Genomic DNA, 20,538 nt, shown 5'->3' on the forward strand with positions numbered 1-20,538 from the left:
TCAATTATTTTCTGCAAGTTACATTCGGCCACTGTCAGACAACTTACTGATTCATGGAAAAGTATCATTGCAATGGTTCACAAACATTTTACATTACATACATTACTTATTAAAATTCCCAACAAAACAAAGCGTAACAAATGCAAAGTTTAATTTCTGAACAACTTCCTCATACGATTAAAGATGATGGTGTAAGAAAGGACCTGTTTTGTGTCTTTGTGATTTACTTCAGTACAATTTAATCTTTAAGGTTTTAGTCAACCATTCAGGCCACAGAGTTACAACGAATGATCTATTCTTTCCATAGTATTGAAAATACATTACAAGCATGGCCTAAACTTGAAACATTGGATTTAAAAATTCTAAAGTTTGATACCACTGCACCAAATTTTCTTTTATCATTCCACCAACTATAGGTAATTTTTGATAGATTTTTATTTTATTGAAATTAAAGTTGAGTAAAACAGCTGAATTAGAAACTATAACAAAATGACAAATATTTAGCCAAATATCAGTTCCTTCTGAAAAAGAACATTTACTTTCTCTCACTGCAATTTTTCTTAAGGTATTTTACTCATTTAAAATAGTTTAAAATTCACTGTAAAAATAGAAACACACAAAAGGACCAGTTAAACTGACAAAAACTAATAAAAATATGCTCAAATTTACTGATAGAATCATGGGCACTTTATACAATACTTAGACTCTACCAGTTTTAAGTAAAATAAATAAGAAAAAATTATAATTACAAAGCCAGTCTTTCCCTTTGGGGAAACAAAAAGCCACTTTTGACCAGTTGTTCCCTACATATACATATACTGTATATTATTATAAGCTTCTTCAGAGAAGCAAAATTTATTTGTCTTCCTGACACCGTATTCTAGTTATGTCAGTGTTTTTACATCAGGAAGGCAACTGCAAGTGTTGGGCTCCAAAGTATTTCTGGTTGATGTTTCAGAAGACCAGAAGATTCTGCTATATATACTTAACACAAGCAAATTCATGCAATGTGTTTAATATACCTCCTTTCGATGGATACAACTTAGCACAGATTCCTATTCTTCCTACTGCACATCAAGGAGTTCCAATCATTATTGGTGCAATAAGTAAAGAGAAAATGCATGTCAATTACTGGAAAGCTGTTTAACAAGAGGAGCTGGTATCTCTGATTTTACTTCCTTATATGGAACTGCACATACAGCATGATAGCTGAGCAAATAAATCAACTACCATGATAGGAAGACCTTGTTAATCAGTCTTTGCTTTATTGTGTGCAAAGTGTGCTACTGCCCCCTGAGCTTCCTGCATTTCTCTTCAGTTAAAAAAAAAATCAGTGCTTGATCCTTTCCCAATAACCAGAGAAGAAATGAGACAGAAAGTATATCTTCATCATGGCTGTCCCTTAGTCCCGAGACTGATAGAAAAGGATGTAACCAGATTCAGAGTTCTTTGAGATATCTGATGTCAACCCGTAGAATTCTTCAATCGCTTGTGCATCTATTTTTTCTACAATGTCGTCATCAAACAACAACCAAAAATCATGACTCTTAACTATTGCAATATAATGGCCTCGATTTGGACCACTTCCACAGTGAACCACAATAGCAACAAGGTCGTACATTCGGTCAGAATTAGTTGCATCACCTGATGTGTTAAACAGACGAAGTTCTAAAGGAAAAACTACTCGGTAAGAAAGTTTTATATATCGATGAAGTTGATCCATATATTTGAATCTCTTTAGATGTAGAGCTAGGATCATGGGTAGTTTTTTAACTTTCATCCTTTTGTGTGCTTCCTGTTTACTTCGACATTCTTCACAGTAATATTTATATTCACTGCATAGAGTTTCTGTGTTGCTAAAACCCCTTAAGCAATGAGTAATTGATGTGTTTTGTTCCACGTCAACAGAAAGGTCTAAAAAATCCTCATCTTTGCTACTTATAGTTTCACAAGTAAGACATCTGGTTTCATTAGTTAATGTTCCCTGAAATATCTCATGAACCCATGTTGGGTCTGGTGTGCTGTTGTTATTTTCACCGTCAATATTACCATTAGGTAAACGACCATTCTGTTTTTCCTGCTTTCTCTCTTCTTGCAGAATATCAGCAATTGCATTTAGTAGATAATTTAAAAATTCATGGGCATCCTGTTGCATGTAGTTGTCAAAGAGCTCATTTTCTTTCCGTAATCTTGTAATGAACTTCTTAGGTGGTATTACTCCAACCTTTTTCTTCTGAGTGGCTATGCTATGGAAGAGATCTGCTAAACATGTAAGAAGGTTCTCCTTCTTCCTAGGTTGACTCTTGTATGCCAGAACTTTTTCCCGAAATGGACGACAAAAATAAAGTGCTTGAAGAACTGAATTGCAGTAGCAGGTATTTCCAAAATTGACTAACCCAAAATAGTGCTCATTGACTGGAAACTGCTCTGGACCAATCTCTTTCTCTAATGCCGAGGCATTGGCGCCCATGGTACCGATGGAGGCGAATTTGGAGACTGTCATTAGGATTTCCATCTGCCCGGCACCATCTTCCACCCAATCGCGGCGGCAGGCGGGGGAGGAGGCGATGCAGGCCGCGGACCATCCCGAACCGCCGCTGACCCAGACCCTCGCGCTGAGTGAGCGCCCCAACTTCCTTTTCTAACGGTCTCATTTGAACTTGAGTTTTAGTATATCTTGGTCAACAGGGCTATGGATCTGGTGAGAAGGGCAAAGAAGTCAGAAGTTAGGTGAGGACAGCTGAGAAAAGAGCCAAGCACAGGCGTTAGTGCGTGCTGGGCTTTCTACCCCTTTGGGTCTTTAGGAGGTGTCCAGATTTCTGAGATTATGGCCTTTGGGTGAGTCCTTTTGCTCCTTACTGTGAACATATTTAGACTCTTCTAAAGAACAAACTTGTAGACTTAGCATAGCAGTTAGGGCCATGGAAGCAGGAACTGATCAAGATGACATAGTGGACATGGCCTGGGTTATGTTTTTATGGTTTGAAAAGAAAGTTTCATTGCTCCTTGGCAGGACAGGAAGGTCTGTACCAGGAGTGCCAAGCAGCACTAGATTCAAAGACTATAATGAGGCCACAGTGTGCAGGGGATACAGTCTGAATTGCAAGAACATCTTGGTCCAGATGCTGACTGAGACAGCTATGCATGCCTCACACAAGCCTGGTTATTGGCAGGATGGTAGCAGTTATGCATTCCATTAGCAATAGGTCACACTGGCTTTGTGCTAAGTTTCCTGGATCATGTCACTCAAATGTGTCATGTGTACTTGGTTGTCATAGCATGTTTCTCATGGAAGATGATCTTCTAGGTCAGAGTTTACCAACCCGTAGAATTCTTCAATCGCTTGTGCATCTATTTTTTCTACAATGTCGTCATCAAACAACAACCAAAAATCATGACTCAACTATTGCAATATAATGGCCTCGATTTGGACCACTTCCACAGTGAACCACAATAGCAACAAGGTCGTACATTCGGTCAGGATTAGTTGCATCACCTGATGTGTTAAACAGACGAAGTTCTAAAGGAAAAACTACTCGGTAAGAAAGTTTTGTAGATCGATGAAGTTGATCCATATATTTGAATCTCTTTAGATGTAGAGCTAGGATCATGGGTAGTTTTTTAACTTTCATCCTTTTGTGTGCTTCCTGTTTACTTCGACATTCTTCACAGTAATATTTATATTCACTGCTAAGCATGTAAGAAGGTTCTCCTTCTTCCTAGGTTGACTCTTGTATGCCAGAACCTTTTCCCGAAATGGACGACAAAAATAAAGTGCTTGAAGAACTGAATTACAGTAGCAGGTATTTCCAAAATTGACTAACCCAAAATAGTGCTCATTGACTGGAAACTGCTCTGGACCAATCTCTTTCTCTAATGCCGAGGCATTGGCGCCCATGGTACCGATGGAGGCGAATTCGGAGACTGTCATTAGGATTTCCATCTGCCCGGCGCCATCTTCCACCCAATCGCGGCGGCGGCGGGCGGGGGAGGAGGCGATGCGGGCCGCGGACCGTCCCGAACCGCCGCCACCGACCCGGACCCTCGCGCCGAGCGAGCGCCCCAACTTCCCCTTCTAACGGAAGTTTTCCTATACATGGATGTACACGGAATCTATTATGCTGAGTGAAATAAGTCAAAGAGAGAGAGAAAAACGCAGAATGGTCTCACTCATCTATGGGTTTTAAGAAAAATGAAAGACATTCTTGCAATAATAATTTTCAGACACAAAAGAGAAAAGAGCTGCAAGTTCCAGCTCACCACAGGAAGCTCACCACAAAGAGCGATGAGTTTAGTTAGAGAAATAACTACATTTTGAACTGTCCTAATAATGAGAATGTATGAGGGAAATGGAGAGCCTGTTTAGAGTACAGGCGGGGGTCGGGTGGGGAGGAGAGAGACTTGGGACATTGGTGATGGGAATGTTGCACTGGTGATGGGTGGTGTTCTTTACATGACTGAAACCCAAACACAATCATGTATGTAATCAAGGTGCTTAAATAAAAAAAAAAGATTAAAAAAAAAAAAAAAGAAGTCAGAAGTTAGGTGAGGACAGCTGAGAAAAGAGCCAAGCACAGGCGTTAGTGCGTGCTGGGCTTTCTACCCCTTTGGGTCTTTAGGAGGTGTCCAGATTTCTGAGATTATGGCCTTTGGGTGAGTCCTTTTGCTCCTTACTGTGAACATATTTAGACTCTTCTAAAGAACAAACTTGTAGACTTAGCATAGCAGTTAGGGCCATGGAAGCAGGAACTGATCAAGATGATATAGTGGACATGGCCTGGGTTATGTTTTTATGGTTTGAAAAGAAAGTTTCATTGCTCCTTGGCAGGACAGGAAGGTCTGTACCAGGAGTGCCAAGCAGCACTAGATTCAAAGACTATAATGAGGCCACAGTGTGCAGGGGATACAGTCTGAATTGCAAGAACATCTTGGTCCAGATGCTGACTGAGACAGCTATGCATGCCTCACACAAGCCTGGTTATTGGCAGGATGGTAGCAGTTATGCATTCCATTAGCAATAGGTCACACTGGCTTTGTGCTAAGTTTCCTGGATCATGTCACTCAAATGTGTCATGTGTACTTGGTTGTCATAGCATGTTTCTCATGGAAGATGATCTTCTAGGTCAGAGTTTACCAACTATCTGTCTGCCCCAAGTTGTGGTGCCTCCAGATGGAATTGCATGGTTTGTATCAGGTTTAATGTTTAACCAGGTTTCATTGGTTGCCAATATTTAAAATTGAGACAATAGAAATAGTCACTTCTATTTTTTTTTGAAAGTCAGAAGATTGGATTTTTTTTCAACTGTCTTCTTTCCATGAGTCATGCATTTGCACTGCCACACACCCCACCCAGCCAACTTCCCTTTCAACCAGTCTCATTTGAACTTGAGCTTCAGTATATCTTGGTCTTTGAAATAATCTTATGCAACCTGCCTTGTTAAGCAGGGGGTTGTTGAACCTTTTGCTCAAATCTGCCCCTCTACCTATTTATATAAATAAAGTTTAATTGGCACAAAACCATACTCATTTTTTACAATATTATCTGTGTCTGTCATGCTACTGAGAGTTAAGTGGCTACCACAGGGACCACTGTGCCTGCAAATTATGTGTTTACTATCTGACTTCATAGAGAAAATAATCAACCCATCTTTAATTCAGAACCTATGGCTAGACAGCTGAGATTTTTCATTTTAAATTTGTCCATTAAAGTGTTTCCTTAGCAAATGTTTTTTTTTTTTTTTTTTTTTAGAAACTTTTACTTTTGTCTTCATTTTCTTTGATCTCCAGGATAGATTTACCATCTACCAAACTGAGAGCAAGAATAGGAGACTAGGGGCCGGGTGGTGGCGCTAAAGGTAAGGTGCCTGCCTTGCCTGCGCTAGCCTTGGACGGACCGCGGTTCGATTCCCCCGGTGTCCCATATGGTCCCCCAAGCCAGGAGCAACTTCTGAGCACATAGCCAGGAGTAACCCCTGAGCGTTACCGGGTGTGGCCCAAAAACCAAAAAAAAAAAAATTAAAAAAAAAAAAGAATAGGAGACTGGAGGTGGGGGAAGAATGGGAGACTATTACTTTTAGGTTAGGGTTAGTATGAGGCACTCAGCACCCTTTTTAGTCAGTGCAGTGAATAGAGCTCCTTTCTGTTACTTCTATACAACAACAGTGGGTGGGAATACCAGTCCCCAGAATCATTGGTACCTTACTTCTTTGTTGACTCTACCTTTCCTTTTTTATTTGTAATATAGTCTACTTGTGTGGTTACTTCTCAGTATCTACAAGTACCCTTGCTTACATTTCCTTCAAGTTTATGCTGCAAGGCAGGTGGATTGCCCACCTAACAGCTCTTCTTCCATCATCTTCTCTGCCTAGAGCCCAACAGTTGGTGTGACAGGTGTGACAGAAAATGCTGCCATTTTCTAACCTTCTCCCCCCATCCGTTCTAATCTTCTTTTTAACCTTCCTAATCTTTTTTTTCTAACCTTCTTCAGTGTCTAGAGTGATAATCTGGCCATATTCTGCCTCATATAGACACAGGAAATATTCAGAGAAGTGTCTAGGAAATCCTTCACTAAATCAAAAAGAAAGTAATATATGTAATAAAGATTTTGGTGTCTCTTTTTTTACATTTGAAGAATGACTGTCAGAATGTGATACTTAAAACTGCTGCAGACATCTGGATCACCTCAATATAATAATAATCTTGGGACATTATTGGGATGACAGATGAGAAGATCCTGAATGTGTCATGACTTTTTTGAGCCTGAAACTACTCGTTATTGAAGATAGTCATAAAACCTTCTTGACAAAGTCACATTGAGTCAACTATCATAATTATAATCAACAATGACTTTCTTGTTTATTTTTGAGTTTTGGTCATACCTGGTGCTTGGAAGCTACTCCTAGCTTGGTGCTCAGGGATTGCTCATAAAAGTGCCAGGAGATTATGTGTTATTGAGGGTAGAACCTAGCCTTCTGCATTCAAAACATTTTCTCCAGAAAAGTGATTTATCTCTGTGTCCCTCAAAAGTGCCCATGACTTTAATTTTCATAATTAAAATATCTAGCCAAAGTATAGATTTCTTGTTTTATATTTGTTGTTTTTAAGTAAGTTTCAGAAAAAAAAACCTTTGTCTTCACAATGACGGTGTAAAATAGCTGTTATTATTCCAGTTTTATAGAAGAAGAAACTGACACTCAATAAATGCTAATACTACTTGAGGTTGCTCCCCTACAGAGAGCTGGGATTTAACCCTGGACAGTCTAGGTCCAGAGACCACAGTCTTACTCACATTACTAAACCATTAAACTAGAATAGACAAAATGGCTTGATTCATGCTACATGGTACAAATTATTCTCATAGCTCTTGGGAGCTACTGGTCACCTGGAACAGAAACAGTGAGTACACCCACTCCTCTGTACCCTCACCATACTTCTCCATCATTGTCCATCATCTTCAAGAGAAGCTGCCACAGTCCTATGTCTTGGTAAATTCTCAGTTCTAGGATTAGATTACAAACCTCCTTGTTGTTCACTTGCTTTTATCTCTTATCAATCTTTTCTTTTCTTTTTTTTTTGGTTTTTGGGCCACACCCGTTTGACGCTCAGGGGTTACTCCTGGCTATGTGCTCAGAAATCGCCCCTGGCTTGGGGGGACCATATGGGACGCCGGGGGATCGAACCACTGTCCGTCCTACGCTAGTGCTTGCAAGGCAGACACCTTACCTCTAGCGCCACCTTCCCGGTCCCATCTCTTATCAATCTGTGATTGATAGTTGACACCATGGTGAGCTCAGTAGGAGGGTAGAGTACTATGAAAATAATGAGGGAGCTGCATAGTGTCCATGGCCACTGGGCTTGAAGACAAGAAGAGTTAAGTTCTAGTAGGGCTCTACAATTTTCATCTTTTCCCATGGGAAAATTCTTTATTCTTTCTTTATTTACTTTGACAAAGTTAATAATGGTGAAGTGGCCATGTGACATTAAGGATTGTATAAGATGTTTAACAAAGTACCAGAGACTAAGAAATCACTTAATAGTAGATGGTAACAATGGTTATTAATTTTACTTTTTTAAATTTTTGTTTTTGGCCACATCTGGTGGTGCTCAGGGATTAATCCAGGCAGGGTTGGACAACCATATGGAATGCTGAGGTTCAAATCCAGGTCGGTTGTGTGCAAGGCAAATGCCCTACCTGCTGTGCTATAGCTCCAGCCTCTATAACAATGGCTATCAGTGAGAGTTTTTTTTTTTTTTAAATAATTACTACCAGTTTATCAGAAGGTTTGTAGATTAAAGTTGTATTAAGAACCTAGTGTTGTTTAGGAGTTGAGTTTGAAGTCTAAGAATGTGTAGAAGTAAGGAAGGGGTGTTCATTGTGAGGGGTAGTGAACTAAGATCTAGAGTATACACTTCTGGCCCACCTGTGTGATTCCAAGGGCTCCTTTTTCTATGGGGTTTTTATAAGTAAAATATTTGGGTTCCCATTCCCAGTCTCTTGTCCTTGAGCTGAGATGAGTCTGAAGGCTCTCAGCTAGTACAAGGAAATTTATTTCCATTTTTTTCACTGTGTAAGATACACTGAGCATGTGAGTCTACTTTTATTTTATTTTATTTTTTTACTACATGGGATCAGGGTTTCTCAGATTGTGAGTCCCATCTTTTTATTTTTTATTTATATATATATTTATTTAAACACCTTGATTACATACATGATTGTGTTTGGGTTTCAGTCATGTAAAGAACACCACCTGTTACTAGTACAACATTCCCGTTACCAATGTCCCAAATCTCCCTCCTCCCCACCCAACCCCCGCCTGTACTCTAGACAGGCTTTCTATTTCCCTCATACATTCTCATTGTTAGGATAGTTCACAATGTAGTTATTTCTCTAACTAAACTCATCCCTGCTTGTGTGAGTCTATTTTTTTTGTTTGTTTGTTTTGGTTTTGGTTTTTCTGGCCACACTCGTTTGATGCTCAGGGGTTACTCCTGGCTATGCACTCAGAAATTGCCCCTGGCTTGGGGGGGACCATATGGAACGCTGGAGGATCGAACAGCGGCTCTTTCTTGGCTAGCGCTTGCAAGGCAGACACCTTACCTCTAGTGCCACTTCGCCGGCCCCCTGAGACTACTTTGTATAAAGTTTTCTGCACTGCCCAGAACTGCTTTCTTAGGCTCTGATTTAGTTTTCTTCAAAACTGTCCAAGGGAGCTCATTGGTTTCTATTCCAGGCACATGTTCAACATTTCCAACTTGGAGACTCCATTGAGTAAATAAGTGGCTAGGTGATCCCTGAAAACTGGGTAGGTTTGGTTTCTTGTAGCATAAATATTTAGAATATTACCATTATTATAGTTTTTGGGAAAGGTGAATCACTTACTTATGGTCATAGTCTTCAATCTAATCAAACTAGAAGCCAGCACCACAGTGAACTGCTAGTCTCAGTGCCAAAGGGAAACTGGCTTTCCACTGATTCATGAGCCAGGTCTGATTTAGAAAAAAAAATATAAACAGGGTGGGGGAAATTTAAAAAAGAAAAAATATAAACAATGCATTATTACATCAACTTGTTCAAACAGTATCCTTCCTTCACATTTACTTGTAAAATCCTAAATTGGAACAGGATTTGACCCCAAATCATCTTTGTTTTTAATACTGAAAATATTTGTAAACAATAATGTTAAGTTTTTGGTCCAACCTTTGCTGCACTAATTATATTTTCTCATTCTTTCCTCAATAAACTTATGAGGTAGGTATATTTTTAAAAGAGTTAAGTAAGTTTTTTGAGGTTCCATGGTCCTTAGCAAGCTGAATGGATATTTGACCTCAGGTTCCCTCATTTCCCTGTAACATTCAAGACAAGGATAATTTATTGCATATGTACTATGAGGCCATCACTTGGCTGAGTACTCCACACAGTAAATACCATATTCTGTACAATAGTGGCATCTGGAATGTTCTGCTATAAGCTCCATTTTAGAGGTGAAGTAACAGTGTTTGGGAGATTACCCAAACTTCCTTGCAATTTGTGAATAGTGGAGCCAAGAGATCCTCATGAAAGGGCAGAACTTGGAAGACTTTCAGGGGCAACAAAATGCAGAGGGTGTTACCGAACTGGAGAGGCTTCATGTAGACTTTCTACTTACTGTTTAACATGTTGCTGCAGTAACAGAGTAGGGAAATTGTCCCAGGGCCCATAGCCCAGTTCCATTGCCACAAAGACAGGATAATTCAGTGGTTGGAGCATGTGCTTTCACATTCAGAACAAGTTTGCCAGTTGACTCTTTCTGAGCCTCTGTGTCAGCTTGTAAGAAATGGGTCAATCCCTATATCTGTTTCCTGGGTCACAAGAAGAATAAATGAGAGACACACACACAGAGTGCCTGGCCTGATGAAGGCAACAGATAACACAGAGATGTCATTGGCATTACAAAGGTCCATGAGCAGCAAGGGCTGCGAGCCAGTGCTGTTAGAATCTATGAGACAATTCATTATGTCATGAAGGAGGCCTAGGAACTGAAAAATATCGATAATTGTAAGGGACATTCACACCGGGGGCACCCTAGAATACACATACCTTGATGGGACACACCTGTGCACACACATGTGCCTCATGATTATGCTTGTAACATGATAAAATATACTTGTGGTCTGGGTACAATTATGTGTGTGCTCATGTGCCTACAATGCACACATTTGTGGGGGGAGCAGACATGTAAACATGCTTTCTCTCCTCCTTGGCTGTTCATTCACCCTTTAACTCTCAATCCAAAGGTCCTTGGCCATGGGGTGACTACCTTCTACCTCTGGCCTCCCAGGCTGTGCTTTGTTGGCACCTGAACTCTTTCTCTTGTTTGCAGCTCAGTTGCCAGTGAGTTATTGTGCAATGGGATATCTAATTCTGTTTTGCCTGCCAGAATATTAGTTCTGCAGAGGATAGAGACACATGCTGACCATGCTCTATGGACTATCTAACATACAGTAGGCTTTCCATAGACACGTGCTTGAGCTGAACTGTTAGGATCTCTTTGTTTAAGCCAGGGAATCTGTGCTCACACAGGCCTATTTTGTCTTGGGAGTTTAGCTCTGGCATCTGTGTCAGCCTATAAAAATGAGCCAAAGAGAATTCAGTTTTAGCACTGGAAGTTGTTAAGAAAGAAACACATTTTGGAAATGCATGCCTAGTCACTAGGCATTAAGTATTGGTAGTAGGAAGCAAGTTTAATAAATCTGAGTTGCAGACAGCTCCTTACTACATCTCTCCGCTTTCCCGGGGAGGTCAAGTAACATCAGCAGCAGCCCACAGTCATAGGTAGACACATCACTGCTTGGCTGGAGCAGAACTGTCTTCTCCCCCTCCAGCTGGATAAAAGCAGTCAGAGGGACCTTTCAGAGGGAGTGAGAGTGGCATTACTGGGTGCATGAGAAACAAGTACAGGGTCATGCAAATCAAGTGACTAGGATTAGTGACTGATCAATTTAAGGAATGATTCTAGGGACCATTTCTTTGGAAGGCTTTCGAGCCCTCAGGGGCTCTGAGGGTCACTGAGGTTCACTCCCAGTAATACTTGATCACCTAGGACTGTGGTCAAGGCAAGGGATACAAACGGCCTGCTTAGGCCCTGCTAAGCCAGGGCCTATTAGGTCCCCTGGGCAATTCTCGGGGGCTTCCAGGGCTAATCTAGAAATGCCTGGGGGACTATCTATTGAAGTTGAATCAGGTGCATACAGAGATGTGCCTTAACAACTAGACTATGCCCTTGGTCCCAGTTCTGTGGACTTTCTAAGAGTCGGGCCTTGTGTTAGCTGGAGAAGCAAGAGTGACCTATTGCAGGGAGTACAGAACATGAGGAGACATAGCAGAAAAGCAATGTGGGGGAGCTGGGAATTCTAGAGCCAGGTGACTTGGAGAGAAGGATCCATGGGATGCAAAATTCATCTAGGTCCCTAGTCTGAGCGAGGACTGTACTGAGGGGTGACAGTAATCCTGAAGTATCTGTGGAGCCTGGGTCATAGCACCATCTTCTGCAGATCTGTGCACACAAGCTGCAGGGAAAGCTGCTGGGCCTTCACAGATGCCTTCTGCTGTCTGGACCTGTTATCCCACCTCTAAGGGCCTCAGCATCCTTCCAGCACTTGGCAGAGCTGCAGCCTGAGCTTTCCACACCTACACCCCACTGATGAGCTTCCCTCTTTCCACTTACTCTGCTCCCACCTATTCTCTCACTCTTTCGGGGCACCTGAGCAGTTTGGGTACGTTCTCTCCCATAGGACAGACTATGCCATCCCCCCCCTCAACTTCCTCTGTGACCCAGCCTTCTCCTTCACAGGGATCCCATAGAGCTCTCTTCTGTTTGGAATTCCTCCTGCAATCCCTGCTGTTTCTCCACTTTGCCTTTTTTCTTTTACCTTTTGCCTTCCTCATCTCTAAAAGACAAGCTTAACCACAATAGATTCAGAGACACCTTCCACAAAAGACCCCAATTCTGTTAGATGAATTATTGTTAGATGAATCATTAGCACTGAGATCTCCTGCCCAACATCCCTTGGTAGTCTTTGGATTAGGTTTGTGTGCCCCCCACTCAAATTGCTGGCTTGCCTCACTGAGCATTCACTGAGGTATCCTTTCACCTGACTGTGCTCCAAGAAAATATTAGCCATAAAGGGATTGTTGAGTAAATTAGTGGTAATTTATGTAGACTTGAATGATATATGTATGTATATATATATGTATACATTATGAATAATACTCATTCCAGGCCTAGACATAGGGAAGTTATTTTGCAAAGAATATAACAAATCATAATCTATATGCTGACCACTAGAGGGAGATGCAAAACCATTTAGCTACGTGGCCTCAAAGACCCCTCAACACACATCCCTTTTTGAGAAGAGGAAGAATAATGCATGTTCAGTTATGTTTTTTTCTAGTCAGATTTTAGACACATCATAATTAAAAAATATTAACTGGCAAGGATTCAGAGACTTGACAGACAGCCTGTTTGGTCCAATCCTATATGTATTGCCCCTTCCCCACAAGCTTCAACCATCCGCACATTGGTTCATGGTTCAGCTAGCTGTGGACTAGCCCCCCTTTTCCCCAATTTCTTTTATGTAGGTGGGGCCATGGCCACTTATAACTGTCCATTCATACAACAAATACACTTTGCTCTTTTGCTCTGTGCTTGGCACTGCATAAGGTGGTATATAAAATATAGATGCTGTCTGTGGAGCTGGGAAGGTAAACATGAAAAATAGCCAGGACGTAGCCACTGTGATTGATGTGAGAGAGAAAGGCTGAGCAGGGAAACTGGATCTATAATGGTGGCCTGATATTTTCTGGTGCTCACCCTGGGAGGGGACTGCATAGAGCTGAAGGTGGGCAGCTATGTGAGAGGACTTTGAAGGCCAGGCCTTCCATCTGTGGGACTGTCAGTGGCAGTTACTACTGGATCTCTCTACCTTCTTATCCAGATCCAAATAATTGTATGCATAAATGAAGCCTGAGCTTTTGATAAGAAAATTGTACTGTAACTAAATTTATTCATATACAGGTTCTTTTTGTTTTGTTTTGTTTTTGGGTCACACCCGGCAGCACTCAGGGTCACTTCTGGTTCCACTCTCAGGAATTGCTCCTGGCAGGCATGGGGGACCATATGGATTGCCGGATTTGAACCACTGTCCTTCTGCATGAAAGGCAAACACCTTACCTCCATGCTATCGCTCCGGCCCCTCATATACAGGCTCTTAATGACAGGATCCTGGGTCCAGAGCTGAGGTGCAAAGGGGTTATATGCATTCCATGCCTTCCATGAGCATTTGTCCAGGAGCTGAATCTCTAGCTTTTCTGGGTTTGAGGAAAAAGTGGTCAACCTTTAGAAATCTGACCTCGAGGATCTTGCTAAGGAAGCAGATTCTTACCCCAAAGATAATGGTACAAAGAACCCAAGAATCTGCCTACGAATGATTGTACACTGATTCTGTGTACATTTTGTTCAGAATCGGTGATTATGACACTTACTGTTTTTTATGACACTTATTTAGTTCTGGAATCTGTACCTTAAATCATTCTGTAGTGACCTACTTCAAATTGGCCTTGATTTCTTTGCTCTAATTTGTGCATTCTAAGAAAATTTATGGTACTTTAAATTTTTGTAGTTAAAATGATATTCTAGAGACTGGTAGGGTATATCCTAAAAGAATCCCAGTTTGTGAGTTTTTATTGCAAAATCATTCTTTTGGTGCTAGTTTTGCTCTAGGAGGACCATAGTTATTTATGCTTTGTAGACAAATTAATTTAATAAAAATGAAGGAAAAAACTCAGACTTACTTCAGCAGAAGAGCAGTAGTCTGGTTCTTTAGAGGGCTGAGAGATGTGAGCAGAAGGGACAAAGAATTAAATTTCAAAGCAGAGAATTAAGCTCCTGCACATTGAGGCATTTATTTACTGTCAGTTATAATCGCTGCCCACCTGGGACAGGTGAGATCTGGGCCTGTGACCCCCAAGTTCAGCTAAACCATGATGCCCTTGAGTAATTGTTAAGGAGGCTACATATAATTCTAGTATGGAAACAATATCCATGTGTTCTAGAAATCTTTGATTCCCTCATTCTATGGGAAGGGGTTGTCAGGTGAAGTTATGCTCCACCATGCCTAGGTTCTTTATAGGAATATTTTATTCAAAACCCTTGTCTCCTCAGCCTGTTGTTCCAGCCTCTACTTTGCCCCCTTCCCCTTTTTCGGTTTTTGGATCACACCCGGCAGTGCTCAGGGGTTACTCCTGGCTCTATGCTCAGAAATCGCTCCTGGCAGGCTCGGGGAAACATATGGGAGGCCAGGATTCGAACCACCGTCCTTCTGCATGCAATCTCTTTGGCCCCTGGAGACTCTTCTGTAGAGAAGAGAACTGGCCTGAGCAGAGTGCCACCCCTCCCCAACTTCCTGCCTATGTCATCTGAATAGCGAGACCCTCCCATAGCTGGGAGGGGTCTGTGGTTGGTAATTAAGGTGTTGGGAATCAGACACAGGATGGATGCAGAGCAGCAGGAAAGGGGCTGCTTAGCTTAGAAGCCACACATGGCAGTTAAGGCCTTATCTGCCTACTTTGTGAGCTTCTTTGCTTCTACACTGCAGCCTACAGATCTGCAGGCTGAAGGGGCTGCAGGTGCCAAGCTGAGCCCAGAAAATCCTCACCATCCACACCACTAAGACTTGATACAATTAATAATTATAGCAACCCAGAGAGATGCCAGTGTCCTCAGAGCTCTTGACCACTCCCACATAGCAGCCTCATCGAAACACTGACCATGGAGCCATTGAGTTGTTCGAGTTCAAATTTGTCCTCTTCAAAGATGGCAGAGAGCTCTAGGGAAGATTCGGGGAGAAGGACTAAGACAGTATGAACAAACACAAAGGCCAGTACAGTCTCCTGACACTGCTGGCTCCTCTACTTTCCAGAAAACCAGCAGTCATTGGGTCAGAATCAGAAAGAATAATCAGTTGGGTTGAGACCCAGGACTCTTTCACTACATTTGTTGTGATTAAAAGAGAGACGAGGACATCTGGGAAGATGAATGAAGTGATAGATTGTATTCCTGGAAGCCAGGACTTATGGAAAGCAAGAGAACAAAGACCTTACAAACAGGGTGACTGATCACAAGGAGAGTAGGGGAAAAAGGAGAATACAAGCTGATCCAGAGTTTGGAAGAAATGAAAAATATTTGGATCCCATTAATACCTCTTAAGTCATATTATTCATCCTCCTCTCCTAATACTTTTATACCTCCACCCTCATGCACATTTTTATCATTATATTCAAACTAGTTCCTCCTCTTTCTCTACTTCTCTTTCTACTTCTTTTCCTCTTCCCTGCCCCTTCTTTTCACTAATTCAGGAAATTGCTTTTTCTAGTTTTTACTCCTAATCTATAAAATAGAATTAAAAAAGTCTTAAATCATCAGCATAGCTGGAGTTTGATAAGTATTTATTGACCAAAAGAATGCTGAAGGGCACTCCAAGGCTGTTGGGAACATAGAAGGAAATAAGAAAGCTAGAGTACAGTACCTGGCATAAGATGAGAGCTGGTGAATTTTAGCTGCCTTGTATAAGAATATTTTTCTTTTGGCATTTGCAGACAGATGGATCTAGTAACCCAGGCCTGCTGAGACGTAGCCAAGACATATTCAGAGTTTGCTTTCTCTGACTTCCTTGGCATTACCCTCTGTGAGGCTAGTTCTCTGTAGGTCCTACAACTCCTTTCTTGGATCTCTTGCTGTGACTGGACTTGGCAAGGAACACACTCTGCAGAATCCGGAGCTGTGATATGAAGCCAGGAGCAGCCCCGTACCTGTCAGTACTCTGCCATTGGCAATCAAGCCACACAGAACACAATGTTTTTCTTTCTGGAGAAAAGATCTCCCTTCTGTTCTGAAGGATGATCACTTCCCTCTAGTTATTGGCTCACCACTGCTATTTATTAAAAAAAAATATATCCTATAAGTGGAATTACTTAGAGAAGCCACCCATCAGGAATGACTAATCATTCAATAAAGCAGAATGATGGGATCCAGGTAGACTCAGGACTGTCATTGATCACTAAGTGACCTTTATAAAGTTTCTTAATGCCTATTTCTCCTTTTGGGTTTGGTTCATACCTGGCAGTAATTACTGAGGTTGAGGGAGTACTTCTAGGTCATCTCAATCGTCAGGAGACCATGTAGTGATGGGAATGAATCTTAGACTCCTGAATAGAGAACACAAGTGCCAGCCTCTATTAACTTCCTATTGCCTCAGTTTCTTCATTTGCAACATGGAGATACAGTTGATGTCTATGCAAAAGTGTTATTAAGAAGTTTGAGTGACTCTATTTATAGAAAGTACGTAAAAACTTGCCTGGTACATAGAAATTGCTCAGTAACTCAGTAGCTGTTACTTTCCTTGCACTTATGACTGCTCCTTTCAACTCCACTCTGTGCCAGGGAGTCACTGGGTACTTGGTAAATACCAATGAGTACAACACATTCTGTGCTTACTTTCCTGAAATTTACATACTTGTGAGCAGAGGAGAAAAATAGCAAACAGGGAAAGAATGTGAAAACCCACAGATGCGGTTAAACATTGAACAAGTGTTCTGAGGAAGACAACAAGATGCTTTGACAGACACTCAGGGGGACTAAGGAACCTCAAGAAGGCAATAATAGAAAAACTGAACATTGGAGGAAGAAAGCAAGGGGAGAAAGGTTTGGTAAAAATAGTGTATTCAAGAATGTTTAGGTTCTAAATATCTGGCTTGTTCATGAGGGAGAACAGGAAAGGTCAAGGTGGCCAGAGTAGGAAGATGGGGAAATAAGAGCTGCTTGCAATTGCATAGAGTTCTCTCTGTGGGACAGTGATTCTGAGCACTTGATATCACCCAGGCTTCTCCCCAAACCTAGAGGAGAAACATCTACAACCTATAAAAAGCCTGGCCTTCACTGCCCACACATCTGCTCCAGCTGCTTGCTGCCTGAGCATTCAGCAAAAACGCTTAACTTAGCATTTCAGATACTTTAAAATAGAATTCCAATATGTTTCCAGTTCTGATTCCATTATTTTAATTTGTTTATTCATATAACATTAATTTCTTTTTTACTATATCTTTATTTAAGCACCTTGATTATAGACATGATTGTAGTTGGGTTTCAGTCATATAAAGAACACCCTCTTTCACCAGTGCGTAATTTCTGCTTATACAATTTCCCTCTCAAAACATAAAACAGTATGCATATATTCAAGTTTCTGTTTTCACTTTCCCCTTTTCAGGCTTTCCCTCTGGAGTCTTCCTGAAGGTTATGTTATTGTCAGTATTTTTGTGAATCTTCCTAAAATCTATTGATTTTGGTAAAGCCAAAGACTGTCGAACATATATAGAATTGCTTTCGTGTTTGTTTGAATAAGAGTTGATTAAACTTGACAATATAAACTATTATGACTATACTTGGTCAACAGTACAGCTTCCATGCTGGTGTGCATGGACTTAGATCACTTTTAATAACCACTGCATACACCATTCAGTGCCAGTTCTGGAATCATGATAAGTTAAAGGTATTTGTGAGGACCGGAGAGATAGCACAGTGGTAGGGGATTTGCCTTGCATGTGGCCGGTCCAGCACAGACCTGGGTTTGATTCTGGGCATCCGATAGGGTCCCCTGAGCCTGCCAGGAGTGACTTCTGAGTGAAGAGCCAGGCGTAACCCCTAAGTGCTGCCGGGTGTAGCCCAAACACCAAAAATAAATAAATAAATAAATAAATAAATAAATAAATGGTATTTGTGAATTTTTATTATGACAACAAACTCTGTCAGGCTCCAGTAGGAAAATACCTTCTGAGGTATTTCTTTCATTTAGAGGGATCTTTTTCAGGGAATTAATCACAAGTGATAAAAGCCTCCCCCAGCAACACAGCTTTAAGGTAAAGAAGGAGAGGATACTTTGATAGCTGTATGGCACAGGAAGTTTTGGGTTACCTGTGCACTAAAGTCAGGGTTCTTGTTGGCTGCTGGTATCTGGCAGTGGGCGTAGGAGGAAACAGACTTGGCTTCTCTCTTTTTCTGTCTTCCAGATCTCTTTTGACCCTGAAGCTTGTTTGTAATGGATCCTGGGAAATGTAGTTTCCTGCCATGAAGCAGAGCAGGAAAGCATCTGAGAGCAAACTGGTAGTACATAGCCTTGTGTGTATTTCTGTTCAATTGTTTGTGTTGTTTCAGTGTAGACATTAAGAACTGAACTAATCGTAACTCATATTCTTAAAAAAGTTGTGAGCTGCCAAATTATTCCTCATTGCCCCTTTTCCAATGCGCTTGCCAGAACTCAATATTGACAACTTCTTTTCAGCTCTGCCAATATGATTGGCACCTAGTTCTTCTCACCCTCCACTTAGCTCATCACCCTGGCAGACAAGGCCGTGAGGTGGACTAGAAGGTGCAGCAGTCTACTCCAGGTCCATGAAAGTCACAAAAAAGGACTGTTGTAAGTCTTGGAAAACTGCAACTGTGGGGATGCTGGTCTGGCCTACTATTCCCTCTACTTTAGGGAGTTGGTCCCTGGAAGGTTGGGAATGAAACATTATCTGTTCGTTTCAGAAAACCTGATGTTACTGGGTGAGGTGATGACTGAGAGGTTGAAAGTTCTCCTGTGGCATGCCAGGCCTCTCAGATCTGTTCTCCTCATTTATCATGACCAGCAGAAGGGAGTGGCAGGCACAAGTCCAGCAGGAGGGAGTAGTTTGTTCAGAACTTGCCAGAAAAATATGGGTCCTCAGCACCTCATGTTATTGGAAGATCTTGGCAACCTTTTGCATATGCACCTTTTAAGGAAATGTATACTATTCTGGGGGAATCCTCCTGCCAAAGTTGGAAGAATCCTGAAACTATCCATTGAAGATAGGAACTCATTTTCAAAAAGTAACCTGGGATTCAGAGAAGGCAATGGAGCATATGCTACCAAGTGGTCCCCAAAGACATTTATGTCCTGGTCCTAGAATCTACAAATGTGGCCCGATTTGTTAAAAGGTGTTGGTAGATGAGATGAAGGATTTTGAGATAAGTTTATCTAGTGGGCTATCATCATCACCCCATGCTCAGAGGGAGGTGTACAGAGAGAAGGCCTTGTTACCACACATGTGACCTGCAAGTCAGGAAAGCCAATCTCCACCTGAGTGGGAAGAAGCAAGAAATGGCTTTCCCTGGAGTTGCTGAATGACATGCAGTCCTGTGTATGCTATATTTCCCACTGTAGATCTAGGCTTCCAGGACAGTGGGAAAATAGATTTGTATTTTAAGCACCAAATTTGTGGTTATGTGTTACATAACCACTCAAAGAAACTTCCTCTTCTGGTTTCTCCTCCACAAGACTTGCTCTTTATTCTATTTTCCTTCACTAAACACATCTGGAGTCCTCTACAAAGCAATTCAGAACTACTCAGGGTGCCCTGATCTGGAACTTCAGCCAGGACCTTTCTTCTCAGCTGCTCAGTGCATTTTCTGGCTACAGCCTGGGTCTCTGTAGGAAGTATATGAGTAGAATTGAGAATCAGTCTTCTGTGGCAACAGATAGATAGAAGATTTAGGAAGATTTAGAGGTTAAGAAACAATGTGTTTGCCACTCAGTAGGGGGAGGCCAGAGTACTATCTTTGTTCAGCCTCTGGTTTTCTATGTTACCTTGGGCAAGGACAAATCAAGAAGATTGATTAGATCCATGTTTTCCCAAAGGGTGGCTCACATGCCAGTAATGTTAGATACGAAGCTGGGTAGAAAAATGGCATGCCATTATTATATGACACCAAGCTACAGAGCCAAGGATGGTCTATATCAGTTCTAAGTTAGTTCTTGCGAAGGAAAAAGTCAATAATGCTATGATCTTTCTTAAAATCTAATTAAAATGTGATAATATCCCCTCCCATTCCCCCCCAAAATGGTAATGGACATCATCCAGCCTACTACTAGATATTTTTTTAGAAAATTTAATAAAAGTTTTACTACTTTATATTTTCAGGGCCCATT

At 41.4% G+C, this 20,538-nt stretch overlaps 1 protein-coding gene across 1 annotated transcript; it reads right to left on the reverse strand.

The window, feature by feature from the left end:
- Positions 1 to 758: 758 nt before the first annotated feature.
- On the reverse strand, positions 759 to 2,515 carry LOC126024739 (ubiquitin carboxyl-terminal hydrolase 12-like). The gene has a single exon (XM_049785202.1). The coding sequence runs from the start codon at positions 2,513 to 2,515 to the stop codon at positions 1,403 to 1,405; it is 1,113 nt and encodes a 370-aa protein (XP_049641159.1). The 3' UTR covers positions 759 to 1,402.
- Between the last annotated feature and the right edge of the window lie 18,023 nt (positions 2,516 to 20,538).

The sequence above is a fragment of the Suncus etruscus genome, chromosome 12 (genome assembly GCF_024139225.1).
Source record: "Suncus etruscus isolate mSunEtr1 chromosome 12, mSunEtr1.pri.cur, whole genome shotgun sequence".
Taxonomy (NCBI): Eukaryota; Metazoa; Chordata; class Mammalia; order Eulipotyphla; family Soricidae; genus Suncus; species Suncus etruscus.

What these genes read in the sequence shown, in the direction of transcription:
- LOC126024739 (XM_049785202.1), bottom strand. Translation starts at nt 2,515, where the DNA reads ATGGAAATCCTAATGACAGTCTCCAAATTCGCCTCCATCGGTACCATG.